Raw genomic sequence first — 17,356 nt, 5'->3', positions numbered from 1 at the left:
GATGCATGTTCTTGGGGACAGAATTTTTACACTAATCTTATCATCAAATATTTCTGTTCTATATAAGCAATAGTAAACTTTCTGTTTGGGAAGAAAATAAAGATTCATTGTTATCTCTTTTTTCCCCCCAAGAAGCAGCACTTTAAGCCACACATAAGGGTATACCACAGAAACTGTCAAGTATAAAACTGTTTGGGAGTGAAGTTATCTATTTTAGGGGAGGGAAAAGAGCAAGAAAACAAATTCCATATGCATATTAAAAGTACTCTCTATCTCCAAGAAGTAAGCAATACTCTAACTTGAAATTACATTTTAAAATTACTTATTTTTTTTGTATGAGCATATGTGAAGTATATAGTCAAATTTACTTAATATAGTTATCAGTAAATAATTCTTTGTCATGGTCACTGCAAGGACCCAACCCAACACCAAATCTCAATACTTCTCCCATAGTATGTTCCTTGTAATACATTGCAGGAAGCTTTCGTGGAATGGACAAATGGTTAGAGAGAATGAATCTGTGCAACAGAGTATCTGGTCAACGTCAATTTCTGCTCCTACATCATCTGTTTTCTCTGGAATTCTGTCTTTCATTCAATGCACAATTAGAAAAGAGCATTAAGAAGTGGAAAAATCATGCCAGGCAGGGTGGCTCATGCCTGTAATCCCAGGGGCTCAGGAGGCTGAGGCAGGAGGATCGTGAGTTCAAAGCCAGCAGCTTCAGCAATTTAGCCAGGCCCTAAGCAACTTAGAGAAAATCTGTCTCTAAATACAATATAAAAAAAGGCTGGGGATCTGTCTTAGTGGTTGAGCGCCTCTGAGTTCAACCCCACCAAAAAAATGGCAAATCTAATTTGTTGTAATTTTTGTTTTATAGCATGGGGAAATATACACACAAATACTAGTATAAAGACAATATTTTTATTTACTTCTTTATTGGCAGTACAGGGGATTGAACCCATAAGAACTCAACTACTGAGCTACATGTCACCTCTTAACTTTATTTTTTGACATGTCCTGCTAACTTGCCCAGGCTGGCCTCAAACTTATAATCCTCCTGCCTCAGTCTCCTCAGTAACAGGGATTTTAAGTGTGCACCACCATGCCAGGCAAGGATAGTACTTTTAATAGAATGGTTGGGTTATGTTTTTTCATTTGCTAAAAGTACTAACACACCACTAACTTTCAATACTGAAGAACTAAGATTGACATAACTTTCATTTTCTAATTTCGGTATTAAGACAAAGACAAAAAAGATTTGCAGTCATTTCTTCCCAGTTCCTAACATAGGCTCTGGGGAGCTACAGCTGTAAGCATTCCAAAGATGAGCCAAGAACCTACTCTCAGACTCCTACATAAAAATTCAACATAATTTTGCCCCCCCTCCGTTCCTGTGAGTTAATTGCAAGTAATAACTTTTAATTTAAACTGTTAAGCTATATATAATATTCCTGAACTTATATTTGATCTTAATTTATAGTCACATTTGCAAGAAATATTTCCAGGTTGGACAGTGGTAATCAAACTGAAATTTGAGAGCCTACCAAGAAGTTCTTATTACAAAAATAAATTTCCTTATGAAGAATACTATCTTGTACTAACATCAATATTTTAAATAGCTGTCAGTTGGAAATTCACAACAAAAAATAGTAAAAGATTTATATCTTCATTCTCTTGGCCAGAAAAACAATTATTCACATTTATTTTTTGAATTGGGATATCATTATGTTGTCCAGGCTGGTCTCCTGGGCTAAAGCAATCCTCCTGCCTCAGGCTCTTGAATAACTGGGACTAAGGTACATTCTACCATGCCCAGCTGTCCTACGATTATTATTACATGCATAAACCACGAAGGGCAATGGTTACTTTCTAATTTAAGGGAGACAAATCACAAAGGAAAGTGAGACCAAAGAAAGAAAGAACAACTTGGTATGGTTTGTGTGCCCTATAATCCCAGCTACTTGGGAGATTGAGGCAGGAGGATCACAATGTCCAAGCCAGCAATTTAGCAAGACCCTGTCTCAAAAATAAAATAATGGTCTGGAGGTTTAGCTTCATGGTAGAGCACCCCTGGATTCAATCCCCAGGACCAAAATCCCAAAACAAAAGTAAAAACAAAACAAGTTTGGGTTTAGAAGATCTAGTTTCATGTCAATCTTCATCACTGTGTGGCTTTAAGCAATGTGTTAGCCTTTCATTGCTCAGACAAAAACAACTTAAAGGACAAAAGAACTACTTTAGTTTATAGTTTCAGAGGTTCCATGTTGGGCATCTCCATTGCTTTGGACCTGAAATGAGGCAAAAAGTCATGGCGAGAGAGTATGGTGGAAGAAAGCTCCTCTCATGGCAGCCCCTTCCAGAGCTTCCTGTGTTACTTCTTCCAAGGAGCCCCCACCTCCTAACAGTGTCAACAGCTGGGGACGAAGCCTTCAACACTCGACATTCCTGATCCAATACATACTATTCTGCCCTTGGCCCCCAAAGGCTCATGTTCATCTCACGGTGCAAAACATACTCACTCCATCTCCAAGAGTCCCTATAGTCTTTTTTATTTTTTAATTTTTTTTTTTAGTTGTAGATGGACACAATACCTTCATTTTATTTATTTAGTTTTATGTGGTGCTGAGGATGAAACCCAGTGCCTAGGCAAGGTGCTAGGCAAGCACCCTACTACTGAGCTACAATTGCACCCCCCTGTAGTCTTAATAGTTCCAATACTGCTTGGAAGATCAAGTTCAAAGTCTCCTCCGAAATTCAAAGCAAACTCTTAGCTGTGAGCCTCTGTAAAAATAATTTTTAAAAAGCAAGTTACATATGTCCAACATACAATGGTAGGACAGTCATGGTGCAAAGATTCCTATTTCAAAACGGAGGAAAGGGGCGTAGAAGAGGGATGGGACCAAAGCATCCCCAGGATGAACCCAGCAGGGCAAACATTAAATCCTATAGCTCTGTAGCTGGCATCTGGGGCACATGGTAGCAAGATGTGAGCTCAAAAAGGCTTGGGAAGCCCTGCACCTATGTCCTTGCTGGTTGCAGCTCATGGGGCCTCTCTCTTGGGTTGGCTTTTCTCATTGCCTGCAGCTTTCCTCAGCAGATATGCTATGTGTCTAGCATTTCTTTTTCTTTTCTTTCTTTCTTTTTTTTTTTTTGTAGTACACAGTCAAATATTTAATTCTACTGTGTTTGCTTGGAAATAACATTCTCTAATTGTGAATGTAAAATACATCATCATAATAATTGTTCAAGATTATTAATTGTGTCATTCAAATAGTTTATCTTACTAATTTTCTGTCTCCTTGGTTTACTAATTACAATGAGTATGGATTTGTCAATATTCTCTTCTAGTTATGGGTAAGCTTTTGCTACCTGAATTTTAAGGTGATCTTGTTAGGTGTAGGGAAGGTAGGCTTTTCCTCTTATCATATGTAGAGACTATTTTTCTCCCTAGTAGGGCTTTTATTCTTTTTTAAAAATTTGTTCTAATTAGTTATACATGACTGTAGAATGCATTTTAACATATCATACATAAATGGAATGTAACTTCTCATTTTTTCTGCTTGTACATGATGTAGAATTACACCAGTCATGTAATCATATATTCACATAGGGTAATAATATCTGATTAATTCCACTATCCTTCCCACCCATATATCCCCTTCTCTCCCTCCACTCCCCTTCTGTCTAATCCAAAGTACCTCTATTCTTCCTTGGTACAACCCACCCTCAATTTATTGTGCATCAGCATCCAAATATTGGAGAAAACATTTAGCCTTTGGTTCTTTGGGATTGGCTTATTTTGCTTAGCATGATATTCTCCAGCTCCATCCATTTATCAGCAAATGCCACAATTTCTTTCTTCTTTAAGACTCAGTAATATTCTATTGTGTATATATACCACATTTTCTTTACCCATTCATCTGTTCCTGGCACTCCTTAGGGTCCCCCACTGCAGCTTTGGCTTCACTCTCACAGGTTTACACATTACCTTCTCAGGGACTGACCACAGGGCACCTGACCCTGTAACACACTGCCTGGCCTCTCAGGCTTTCCTTTTAAATCTGGGTGAAAGCCTCTGTGACACCATAACTCCAGCATTCTGCATTTCTGCAAAATCAGCCCCATGTGGACAACGTATAGGTCTGCTGACAGTATGATCAGTAGCCAGACCTGCTTGGTCTATGGCTCCTCTGAGTGCCTGCACGGTTGAACATGAATCCTGGGGAAACAACTTCATAGGCAGCCTTAGGGAAACAGAGCTCCCTAGCAGTAAACCTGGCTAAAAGTCACCAGCAATACCCATACCACTCCCTGAATGCTGTGCAGCCTTAAAATTTCCTCCACTGTTATTAATTAGTCCATCATGTTTAAACCATCCTCACATAAAGTCCCAAGACTTGGACAAAATACACACAAGTTCTTTGCTAGAATGTAACACATGTGGACTAGTCCAGTTCTCAATGGAGTCCTCGTTGCCATCTGAAATGTCATGAGCAGTCTTTATTGTCCACAGCCCCATCAGCATTGTAGGACTCTCACAAGAATTGCTCGATAAGTTCTGCTTACAGCATTCTAAGGCTTCTGCAGCCTGTATCTCCAAATTTTTCCAAATTCCTCCCACATACCACCAGTTCTAAAGACTTCTGAACTACATGGTTGGGTATAGTCACAGTAATGACCCATTTCTTGGAACCAATTTTCTGTGTTAGCTTTTCATTGCTGTGGCAAGCAACATGAGGAAAACAACTTTCAGGAGAAAAGATGTATTCTGGCTCAAGGTTTCACAGGTTCCAGTCCCTGGCACGCCGGCTCCATTGTTGTGGGCCTGTTGTGAGGCAGAAAGTCATTCAGAAGAAAGCTGTTCACCTTGTGGCAGCTGGGGAGCAGAGAGACAGGAAGGAGCAGGAGACAATGTATCCTCTTCCAGGGCCTGCCCCCAGGGACCTACTTCTTCCCACTCAGTTCTACCTCCTATAGTCTCCAACACCTCCCAATAGGCCACCAGCTAAGGGCCAAGCCTTCAACACATGAGCCTTTAGGGGACATCCTAGATCCAAACCATAGCAGGCAATGACCTTTGTGAGTCTACATTCTGCCTCTTATAAGCAGAAATCTTCAGTCTTAAAAATTCTATATTGCAAATCCTCTTTAGATATGGAAAAGCAACCTATGGTCTACAGTTAATTGCAGTTGCTGAATTACATAAAATCCATTTAAAGTGGTTAAGTATACTCTAGACATAATATTAATGCTAATGCTACTGACATTTGTAGGATCCTTGTTTTGAGGGGTCAGAGAGTAGAAGCTGGGGTGCGGATTAGTAAAAATTAAATTCTGGTTTGAAAGTCTACCAAGAGTTTCACAATCTTCTTGAGTAAATTAGAATTTTTAAATCGTTGTAAGAAAAAAACATAACTAAAGAAAGATATCAAGAGGAATGATAAATTTAATATTGTGGGAAGAAAAGGAAGTGCTAACGTTTCTGTAAGAAAAATATTCTGTGAAATGGTTTAGTTTAAGTGCAACAGATGCTCTTTTAAATGATTTTTTTCATAAGAGTTTATCAATTGAACTACTTATATTAGATCCACATGGATTATGGTTTTTCCCCCTTACTACTTATTATTCTTATTTGACTACTTTCTTTGATTATTTAGGTCTTCTCTCATGTGCTTCTCATCATCTTTCTGATCTGAAAATCAAAATATGTGACTTCTACTTTCAAGTTCAGGAGGTCATGTTTCAAACATGGAAGTTATTACCAATAATTATATTAAAAACCATGTGAGAGGCCGTTCTGGAACAAGAATCTTGGCCTTTGAGCCCTGAGTCTATTTTTATTGTCAAGTATTTCATATATTTATTTTTGTCTCATATTCCCCAAGAAAGCAGCAAGAAGACATGTGATGATCAGCATCCATAAGTCAAGCTTCAGTCCCCGGGGCATTAAAAGAATCTCATATGAGAACTCTCAGAACGCCTTGAATGCTGCTACTGCTAAGATCCCTTCCAGAGAATCTTACTTTCTGGATATTATTTATTCACTTGGAGGAAAAAAAAACCAGAATGGATAACACTAATCATTGTTTCAAAAAACACAATAGAAACACATTGTATTTCCAGGCTGCATTAAAAAAGGCATATGGAATGCATAAAGAATGAGGTACTGACTTTTGTTTTGATATTAGGCAGATGTTTATTGTCTTGATTTGGAGTTTCCATAGCCAAAAAAGAAGAAAGGATTTTAACAAAAATTTCAGTGATGAGTGGGATTTTAGGAGGCAGGAATAATGCAACTTGGGGAAAAAATTTTAATGCTTAATTTTAATATATAAGATTGATTAATTTTCTAAATGTAGTGATCTGGTCTATATACGTTAAAAACAAACCAAAAAGAAAAAAATGATTTAAATTAAAACAACTGGTATTCAGAGTAGACATCTTTCATCTTTTGGAGACTCTTAACATGAATAGATTCTTACCTTATCTCTCTGGGATAGAACAAGAGAAACCCCGTTGAATGCTTTCAGCTTCAGTGACAGGAGAAGTATGAGTATGAGATGTGCAAGCTTCAGATTCCCAAGAATTTACTTGACCGCCAAACTTAATAAGTAAAATGGAAAGAATATCTGTCTTCCTCACAGGATACGTGAATTGTTGCTGTGTAAAACAATAATGCAAAAATATTAATAATATAATCTCTCCATGAATTTATAATTCAGTAAAGACCCTATGAACAATTCCCATGTAAGCCAAAATACCTGAATACTATGGAAGAATAAAGAGTGCAATTCGCCTCTCCCAGGGAAGTAAATGTTAATTTGTTTGAAGGGATTGGGAAGGTTTCACAGAAAAGGCAGCATTTGAGCTGAGATTTCAGGATAAGAACTAGCTCCAGCTGCCTCATGGCCAAGTGGAAAGGGCATTAGGAAGTGTTGGCGCCAAAAGCCAGAAGCACCCAGTCTGCCTGAGTTGCTGTTGGCTAGACAGGAAGTGACAGTGAGTGGACTTGCTGATTTCACAGTGGGCTTATCAGTTTTTGTCTATCTGTGGATATAAATGCTACTGATGAATGAGATTTGGGCCTAAATTCTAATATTCATGTTCTACCTTTCAAATGGGAAAAACTTCTGCCTTAGGATGGTAATCCCTAATCTTGCAACTTGGAAAAAAATTTTAATGCCTAATTTTAACATATAAGAACTACCAAGTTCTAGTTCAAGACCAAGGATCTGCCATCCACTGTTAGTTGCTTTCACTGGTTAAGACTATTTGACATTCTTTCATGATTTCTTTCACAACCACAATGACCTCTTTTATCCTGCTTTAGTTTAGTGTATTATTGAAAGTTATAAAATGTCACTTTCTTTTCATTTTGAGCTTATAACAGAGAACGAAAAGCAACAAAATAATAGGGAAAGCTCTGTAACTGATCCTGCCTCAAACAATAAAAATTAGTTTATTTCATCTTGGCTCCCCCAGTTATCTCACCATAAATATTTTCAGGGCCTGAGTTTAGATTTCTGGGTTTAAAGTGGCTAATCTCATTAGACATGGATCCAGTATTCATCACATAAAACTAATAAGGATATTAGAAATTGATTAAAAACTAAGATCCAGTAAAATAAGTAGACAAAATACACAATTCATAAAGACAATGTGACTAGTAAGTATATAGGTAAAAATTAAATATATTAGGAATAATTAAACAAATTATCCTATTCTAGGAAATATAGGAAGAAATTAGAAATCCAATATATTGTGAGTGGCAATATAACTTGGAATAATCGTTACAAAATTTATTTGCTTATAAAATTTTTTTCTATGATTGTAGGTGATTATACTAAGAAGATTCTCTAAGAAGGAAATAGTCTTTACAAGTTTATTGGGTTACTGTAGAAACTTTGTAAATGATTTTCTAGTTTTCATCCTAGTGCCACAAGCCCAGCACAAAAAATTTTCACAGTGATCCACTTCTCTGCTCAAGATTCCTAACAGCTTCTCATTTTCCAGGGTAAAAAAGGCCAAGTCCTCAGGGGACTACAGGCCCATGTGGGCTGCTCTGCCCCACTCCTTCCACTCCATCCACAGAGGCCTCTTGGCTGTTCCTTGAACAAGCTAGATACACTCCCCCCTAGGAACTTTGTTCTTAGTATTTCAACCTCTGGGCTCAACCCCAAGGCCCACTGAGACTCACTCCTGTTTCCCTTCAACCCTTTGCTCACCTTTCATCTTTCCAATGAGGCCTGCCTTGACCTACTCCATTTAAAAAATTGATTCTCGGGCTGGGGTTGTGGCTCAGTGGTAGAGCACTTGCCTAGCATGTGTGAGGCACTGGTTTATATTTATTCATATAAATAAATGAATAAATAAATTAAAGGTCCATCCATGTCTAAAATTTTTTTTTTAAATTCTCTTCCCCTACCCTGAAACCAGCTTGATTCTTAATCCCTCTGTATCCTAGTCTTCTTCTTTTACATATTATATAAATTTACTATGTTTATGTTCTGTCTTTTTCACACAATGCAAGTTCCACAAAAGCAGAGATTTTCTGTTTCAGGATACAGATGCATCCTGGAAACTTGGAATACTTCTGGCACATTCATAGAGGCAGTCAATAAATAATGGTTGAATAAATTTTAACGAGGAAGCATGTATAAAAACAGAGGGCTGGCTAACTGAAGTCATTGCAGTGGGATTCAATCTTTTGCGACCAGCTATTTTACAAGGGGGGAGAGCCCTATGTACTGGGCATTTTGAACATCGAAGAGGAAGCTGTGACATCCTCCCTCTCAGGGTGAACCAGGATCCTTTGAGAGTTCTGGCATTCAGGAATGACTGACAGATGCACAAGAGAGCTCAATAAATATTTTGGACTGATATAAAGAACAGCTTATGTCTGGTAACACTGGTCTCCTAGCTTCTTTCACTGAAGGAATAACCTGAAAAGTAGAGTTTGGTCTCAACTGTCTTCTGAACAGAGCAGATGTCAGGTCAGTCACAGAAACCCTGATCTGTGGCTAGTTCCCACATATTTTACAAAGCTCTTCTATCTTCTGTGCCCATCATTGTTCCTTCCAGAACTTGTCAGGATAGCTCCACCTTTTCACTGTCACAAGGCTTCCCAGGCTTCCCTCTCTTTGGGTGTTAGGAAGCCCAAGTGTGTGGCGGATGGGGAGTCCAATTACTATGGGCTTAATTAACAGTGTTATCTAGTAGTTTTCTTAGAAATACTTATTCTTTTTTTTTTTTTTGAGAGAGAGAGAGAGAGAAAATTTTTTAATATTTATTTTTTAGTTTTCGGTGGACACATCTTTATTTGTATCTGGTGCTGAGGATTGAATCCAGTGCCCCTCGCATGCCAGGCGAGCATGCTACCACTTGAGCCACATCCCCAGACCAGAAATACTTATTCTTACTACGTATAGTAAATTTTTTGTTATACCCAAAACACATATAATATCGAATACTAAGCTTAATATAATTTTTATTTCCCCCTTTTTTTTCTAACAGGAAGTAATAATAACAGTCTATGTATGTGTCCATATGACAGGCAGACATCTGATTTTCCTTATCTCTTCTTAGAGGAAGATAATCAAAATAGAACATTAACATTGAAAAACTTGCAATGTGAGCTATCCTATGAATCTAACTCCAAGGGCTTAGAACCCTAATTCATAACTCATGGGGGTAGGAAAGTGTCTTTGTGACCTACCTCAGAAATTCTCATTTAGTAGCTGTTTAGAGAACACTACAAATCTGTACTTTGAGTATTCTAGGTGGTTCTGATGAAGAATTTCACAGGGCCCACTGGCAACCCTCAAATACACCTCAGACAGAATGTAGAAAGAAGGATGAAAATGAGAGACTAACCAAAACTTAAAGATGTAATGTACTACATGATAATAATAAGGTAGTAACAAATGAGCAGCAGCAGATTCTTGGGAATTAGTCATCAAATGTTATTAATGAGTATATAAACTACTAAAAGTGCACACAGTCATTGATGGAGGAATGGATTTGATGAAATTCAATGTGCTCCTTTAAAGAATGATAGAGCGATACTAAATATATCTTGTGTGATTCTATCCATGTGAAAAAAAAACAAAAGCTCATACGTTTATCAGATATTTGAAATAATAGCAAGTTCAAGAAAAATCAATCTTGAATAGTTCAGTCCTTTGGCTTTTCACAGACATGGGAACTGGCTGTGGGTGTTACCTGGATGGTGGAACCCATCCAGGGGTCAGTTTTGGTTTTGTAGTCTCTTTTAGGGAGTTCTAGCAATGACTGGCTCTATTATTTCCCAGTGGTTTTCCTTTTTAAGTATTTAATATAAAGCCCATTCAATTTATTGTTCCAAGGGATTCTGCTGGCAAAGATTAGCTAGTCTGAAAAACATCCTGAAACAATCATAAAAGACCCATTCATGAAATGTAAATTGTCACTATTATAATAATGATGACTGGGGGTTCAGCTTAGTGGTAGACTACTTGCCTACCACGTATGAGGCCCTGGGTTAGATCCTTAGCAGTGGGGGGAAAAAAAACTATATAGTAATGTGGAAAGATGTTTGCAATCATTGAATTCAAAATTCTATATTTATTAAGATTATAATTATGAAAAACCACAAACTTTGAAGTCAATTGTTAATAACTGGGGTACTGCAGAGGGATGGACTCATCTTTTCAGTAAGGCTGATGAACTAGGTAGCATTTTATTATTCACTGCTTGGAAAAGAGGAGGCAAAGGGCGAATATGAAGTATGAGTTGCCTCACATAAGGACCATAAGACATGATTTCTCTCTTCCACTCTTGGGAGACTAATAAGCCACATGCATAAATCCATCAATCTTTCCCTTGATAATTCAGCTCATTTTTTATTACAAGGGTAGATGTCCTCTATTTATATTTCTATAAGTTTTATTTGCACAAATTAAAAAGTCAGTATGTTAATAAAATAAAAAACTATACACACACACACACACACACACACACTCCCATTATAATCTTTCTTGTCCCTCAAAGAGGTTCATGTAATTTCAAAGAAAACATTGCTATTTACTCTTGGGATAGTCATTAAACTCTCGCAGCCTATATCCTCATCTGTACAACAGGGATGCTATGAGCTTTGCCTACATCAGGTATGAGATGCAGTATACACAGCAGGTTGGAAAAACGGTGAGATTCAGAGCCAGGGAGTCAAAAAGTTCTAATTACATCTCTGAAATTTAGTCATTGTGTGACGTTGGGCAAATTATAACACTTCTCAGAACCCCAACTTTGAAATGGGCAACATCTACCTTACAGGATATATGCACATGTGGTATTTAAAATAGTACCTTTTGCACAATAGGTACTCTGCATTAAATGGAAAGTATCATCAAAACAGTGCTTTGTGAACCACAAAAATATATTAGTAAATGCAGTATTGATAGTGATAATAGAAAAAGGGACAAGAGTCATGAACAAAATTGGCAAGGGAAGAGCAGAAGTGCTGGGAATATAACGTGTTTACAGAGGGGTGAGTAGCATGGCACAGTTAGAAGATGGGTTTCTGGAGAAAATAATCCGATTTTTATTTTCAAGAATATACGATAACACTGAAAGCATTATAAGAAAAACATAATAAGATGTATGTTTTATGTGGTATATATACACAATGGAATATTACTCAGCATTAAAAGAGACTAAAATTATGGTATTGCAGGTAAATGGATGGAGGTGGAGAATATATCATGCTTAGTGGCAATACCAAAAAATCAAAGGTCAAAATTCTCTTTGACAAGAGGTAAATAGGGAGCCTACATCCTAGGAACAAATTTTTACTCCTCACACTTCAGATAGAGCCCTAATATCCAGAGTATACAAAGAACTCAAAAAATTAGACAATAAGAAAACAAACAACCCAATCAACAAATGGGCCAAGGACATGAACAAACACTTCACAGAGGAGGACATACAATCAATCAACAAGTACATGAAAAAATGCTCACCATCTCTAGCAGTCAAGGAAATGCAAATCAAAACCACCCTAAGATCACCCCAGTAAGATTGGCAGCCATGATGAAGTCAAACAACAACAAGTGCTGGCGAGGATGTGGGGAAAAGGGTACTCTTGTACACTGCTGGTGGGGCTGCAAACGGGTGCGGCCAATTTGGAAAGCAGTATGGAGATTCCTGGGAAAGCTGGGAATGGAACCACCATTTGACCCAGCTATTGCCCTACTCGGACTATTTCCTGAAGACCTTAAAAGAGCACACTACGGGGATACTGCCACATCGATGTTCATAGCAGCACAATTCACAATTGCTAGACTGTGGAATCAACCCAGAGGCCCTTCAATAGATGAATGGATAAAAAAAATGTGGCATTTATACACCATGGAGTATTACGCAGCACTAAAAAATGACAAAATCACGGAATTTGCAGGGAAATGGATGGCACTAGAGCAGATTATGCTTAGTGAAGCTAGCCAATCCCTAAAAAACAAATACCAAATGTCTTCTTTGATATAATGAGAGCAACTAAGAACAAAACAGGGAGGATGAGCAGGAAGAAAAGATTAGCATTAAACAGAGACATGAAGCGGGAGGGAAAGGGAGAAAAAAAAAGGGAAATCACATGGAAATGGAGGGAGACCCTCATAGTTATACAAAATAACATATAAGAGTTTACGAGGGGAAGGGGATAACAAACATGGAGGGAAATGAATTACAGTAGATGGGGTAGAGAGAAGATGGGAGGGGAGGGGAGGGGGGATAGTAGAGGATAGGAAAGGTAGCAGAATACAACAGTCATTAATATGGCAGTATGTAAAAATGTGATGTGTAACCGATGTGATTCTGCAATCTGTATTTGGGGTAAAAATGGGAGTTCATAACCCAATTGATTCTAATCTATGAAATATGATTTGTCATGAGCTTTGTTATGTTGTGAACATCCAATAAAAAAAAATTCTCTTTGACAAATGGATGCTGATCCATGATTGGGGGGCAGGCATGGGAAGAATGGAGGAACTCTGAATTGGGCAAAGGGGAGGGAGGGGAAGAGGTATGGGTTAAAAAGAATGGTGAAAAGGAAAGATGGTGGAATGAGAAGGACATCATTACCCTAGGTACATGTACAATTGCACAAATGCTGCGACTCATGTAAATGGAAAAATGAAGTTGTACTCCATTTGTGTATAACGAATTGAAATGCATTCTGCTATCATGTATAACTAATTAGAACAACAACAACAACAAAAAGATGTATGTTTTAGGAAAATCACTGTGTAGTATGTGGAGAATGGGATGGAGGGAATCAAGTTGGAGGCAGGACAACCACTTGGTGAAGATACAAGAGAGCATGAAATTGAACTAGAGCAATTGGGAAAGAGGTGGAAAGGCTGGATCTGAGAGGCACAGAGAAGAGATAGGAGGCTGTTACAAGAGTGCAGTGAAATAAAGGGAAAACTCCAGCAGAGTAAGGGTATAAAAGAATAAGAATGGCAAAGAAAGAAACTAATGTGTTTTCATGAGTAAAGAGGGATTCAACAGGATTTCAAGAAGGGAACTAGGAGAATGATAATTCCGTTGTTCGAGACAAGAGAAGATGAGTTAAGTTTTGGACAAGAAGGGTCAAAGGCATTTAGAGCTGTCCAATAGGCAAAGCCCAGGAGACAGATCTGGGCTTCCTATGCAGAGTTGGAAGTCATCACTGTAGAGATGAGAACTGAAAGAATGGGAAAGAATGAGAATCAAAAATGATCATGATCTCCATAATCATAAATTATAGAAAAGAGCCTAAAAATGTGACATATTTACACAAGCACTAATAAGAGAGGACAGAAGTTGCCTAAACAAAAGCTTTACTAGCAATGAACTTGAAAAGAGTAATACAGTATGAATAGGATCAGTAAAAATTTTATTGACTTATTAAATTTGTGATTTTCACCTTTACCATATAGACAAAAATGCTAATAAAATAATTGTGTTCCTTCATGAATAAAAATTAAAACTGGCCAAAACACGTTTCTAAATGTTTGCTATTAAATTAAACCAAATCTTTTTCCTTTGTATCAATAAATATGCAAAAAGAGACAAATTCAAAAATTTCAAGTGTTTATTTACATATTACGTTATTGAAAACAATTGAAGATTCAACAGAAAGTCAGCAAATGTTCATAGGCCTGCCTGTCTCCAGCACTAAGGGAAAATGAGTCTTGGAGTCCCATAGAAGTTGAAATCTTGATGGCAGAACTTCAAACGTTGAAATCACTTGCCAAGGAAGTGCCATACTTGGTCTGTGTTTAACATGGGGGGAGAAGGGTGTAAGGAAGAGGTGAAGAGGGGTGGGGGTGGGAAGGGAGGAAGGAAAGCATAAGACATTTAATTCAGACCTTTAGGAGACATTTAAGCAGATGAAAAGAGTCACATTTGTAGTATGTTATGTTTCTTTAATTAAAGCCACTTCCCTCTAAACTCTTGTCCTATGTTCTCTTTCATTTAACTCACGCCTCATATAAAACTACATTAAAAATTCGAGAGCCTTACCAACTTATTTCCTACCCCTTTGAGGGTCATTTTCATTTCTAATGAACAAAACAGAAGTTAGTATCCTAGTTACAACAAGAAGGGTCTAGGAAAACCTTTTACTGTAAAATTCCAATTTTACGGTTCCACCCAATTCCCCAAATGAGATAGTATTGCAAGAAACAATCTGTTAATTTAGCATATAAGGAACACATCTTGCCTTCCCATGCAATCATATCTAGGATTTTACTCCTTTCTAAACATCTTGCAACTCAACACATAGTAAATAGTTCTCATTTTCCCCTCCAAATTTGTAAAGTGAAAGGGACTCTTGTATTTTATATTAAAAGGCCAAAAGCCTTGCAATATTTTGAAAGATTAAATCATTATGTGCATATGCTCCCATGTTGAATTTTTACCATAGAATATCCTTACTTGTTTCTCAAAACAGTTTCAAGTAAAGGTAATAAAAAAAATATGGTATTTATTTTCAATCCTATTATAAGTTTTAAGAGCTTTAGTAAAAATGAGTTATATATTAAAATGATGAGAGATAATAAAGGAATCTTCCAGAATCAGATATCTGGAGTGTCTTATTTTAAGAACTAGCTGGAATCTCATTACTTTAACAAAAACAAAACAAAGCAAAAACAGCCACTGCACAAACCATTTTCTATCCTAAAAGTAATGTTTTTCTCATTTTCAGAAATTAGAAAATGATATTTTATCTAAAAACTCAAATGTTCTTTGGAAAATAGTTTTCTTAGTTTATATAATTTTTCAATTAATTTAATTTTTTGGTTTCTACTACTGTAAACAAATAAATTCATATATGTTACTCAAGAAACAAAATATACTATACCGTCTATATTACTTTCTTTATTTGACGAAGATGTTAAGACCTGAAAGATAAGAACACAGTCTGTTATAATGAATATTTATGTGTGGAAGACAAATCCAGAACTAAAATATTTTCATGAAATTTTAGAACAAAATTGACATACAACTGTTTCCTAACCTAAAAAAATTCCCCCTTTTTTTTTTGTATTTTATTATCATTGCTCATTATCTCTGACAAACAAACCAGAGATGTAGAGTCAAATTTAAAAAGCATGCTGGAAGATATTTTCTATCAATAACCTATGAGAACTATTAAGGGTCTTGTAGTTGAAAATATGAAGAGATTTTCTTTCAAAATATCAAACACACATTCAAATATAGGTGCATGTACATAATACAGCTATAATATAATGTGTGTAAATATACATTTTGCTATCTTCTAGAGTTTTTAAATCACCTTTTCTGTTTATTTTGATGGCTGAGCCCAGAGTCTTATAACAGAGATTATGTAATCTGTGGTAGACAAGTTTAAAAAAAGGTTTTTCTAAGAAACAAGATTTTCACCCCCTAATTATGAACAACATTGTTTTGTTTTCATTTTTAACATTCTATTGGGAAGGCAGCACAAAGCTTCTGTATTTAGTTTAATGAATCAATAGAGTGAACATCTATGTAATCTCTGCCCAAGTCAAAAAATTTAATAATCCACTTCTAATCCTCCAAATTTGTCTACTCTCAACATGAAGGGTCTTGGCAGAGGTAAAAATGGAAGACTACATACCATACATATAAATATTTTCAAGTTACAATAATGAAATGAAATGATGAATGAAATGATGAATAAAATATAAAATATGTCCTATACAACTATTCTGATAAATATCTTTGTTCTAACCTCTCTTTTAGCATTCTGGGGACCTCAGAGACATGTGCTGGAATGTGGTGGATAAAGAAAGAGGAACATGGCCCTGGTCCTGCCCTACTTCTCTTCCTATACCACACTCTTTTCTGCATTGTTAAGTCCTCACCCAAACCTGAGCAAAAACAACAGCCACACATCTATATGCACTTCCTGCCTCCAATGACCACCCAATTCTGGCCCCAGTAGAAGCAAGAGTGGGCACTGTCAGGAGTATGGATCTAGGGAGTTGTGCAACCTGATTTCCATGAGGCCCTGGAAAAAGGCTCCTGGTGAATCTCTAACTTTGACCCTTTGGTCTTCTTGCTCCGTGGAAAGGGATGTGACTGAATTAGTGCCAAAGCAGGACTCACAAAAACACTAACCTCCCCATCAAGAGGGAATTCTCTAGAAGGCTGTTTTAGAACTTAATCTGCACAAATGATTCCTCTGGGTTCCCAGGCTGCTGGCATTCACGCTAGAACTGCACCATTTACTCTCCTGAGTCCAGCCTACCAGCCCACCTACAGAATTTGAACTTGCCAAGCTTCCATAAACATACAAACTAATTCCTTGCAATAAATCTTGTTATAAATACGGTCATGAATTGTTTAACAATGGGCATACATGCTGAAAAACACTTTAGTAGGTGATTTCAATTGTGTGAATGTACCAAAAATAAATAGTTTCTGTATTAACCTTAGCTTGCTGTAACATTTTCACTTTATAAACTTGATTTTTTGACTTAAAAAAAATTGATGGGTGCATGAACTAGGGATTGAAACAAGGGCCTTGTGCACGCTATGCACATATTCTACCACTTAGCTACATCCCCAACCCTATTTAAAATATTGACTCTTCTGTACAAATTTTTTTTCTTTATATCTTTGTTCTATAAGCTTTCTCATATTTTTAACTTTTCCTTTTAAAACTACTTCATTAAACACTAAGACTACAAGTGTGCACATTAGCCTAGGCCCCAGGGTCAGGATCAATACCACTGTGTTCATCTCCACACCTTGACCCACTGCAAGGTCTTCGGAGCAATATCTCCTATAACACTGTCACTTTCTAAGAGAACTACACCTTCTTCTGGAATCC

General features: G+C 37.0%; 1 protein-coding gene across 1 annotated transcript in view; it reads right to left on the bottom strand.

Moving 5' to 3' along the window:
• Positions 1 to 14,093: 14,093 nt before the first annotated feature.
• The window catches only part of PPA2 (inorganic pyrophosphatase 2), a 74,170-nt gene continuing 70,907 nt past the window's right edge, over positions 14,094 to 17,356 (bottom strand). Inside the window, exons 11-12 of the mRNA XM_081304459.1 lie at positions 15,380 to 15,419; positions 14,094 to 14,288 (exon numbers count right to left, since the gene is read on the bottom strand). Of these exons, the coding sequence (XP_081160585.1) occupies positions 14,260 to 14,288; positions 15,380 to 15,419 (69 nt within the window). The 3' untranslated portion in view covers positions 14,094 to 14,259. The remainder of the gene's footprint in view (positions 14,289 to 15,379; positions 15,420 to 17,356) is intronic.

This window comes from Spermophilus citellus (genome assembly GCF_964194105.1).
Source record: "Spermophilus citellus genome assembly, chromosome: 8".
NCBI classification, from domain to species: Eukaryota; Metazoa; Chordata; class Mammalia; order Rodentia; family Sciuridae; genus Spermophilus; species Spermophilus citellus.
Note: the sequence above shows the minus strand (reverse complement) of the source record. Positions and strands in the feature narration are given on the sequence as shown.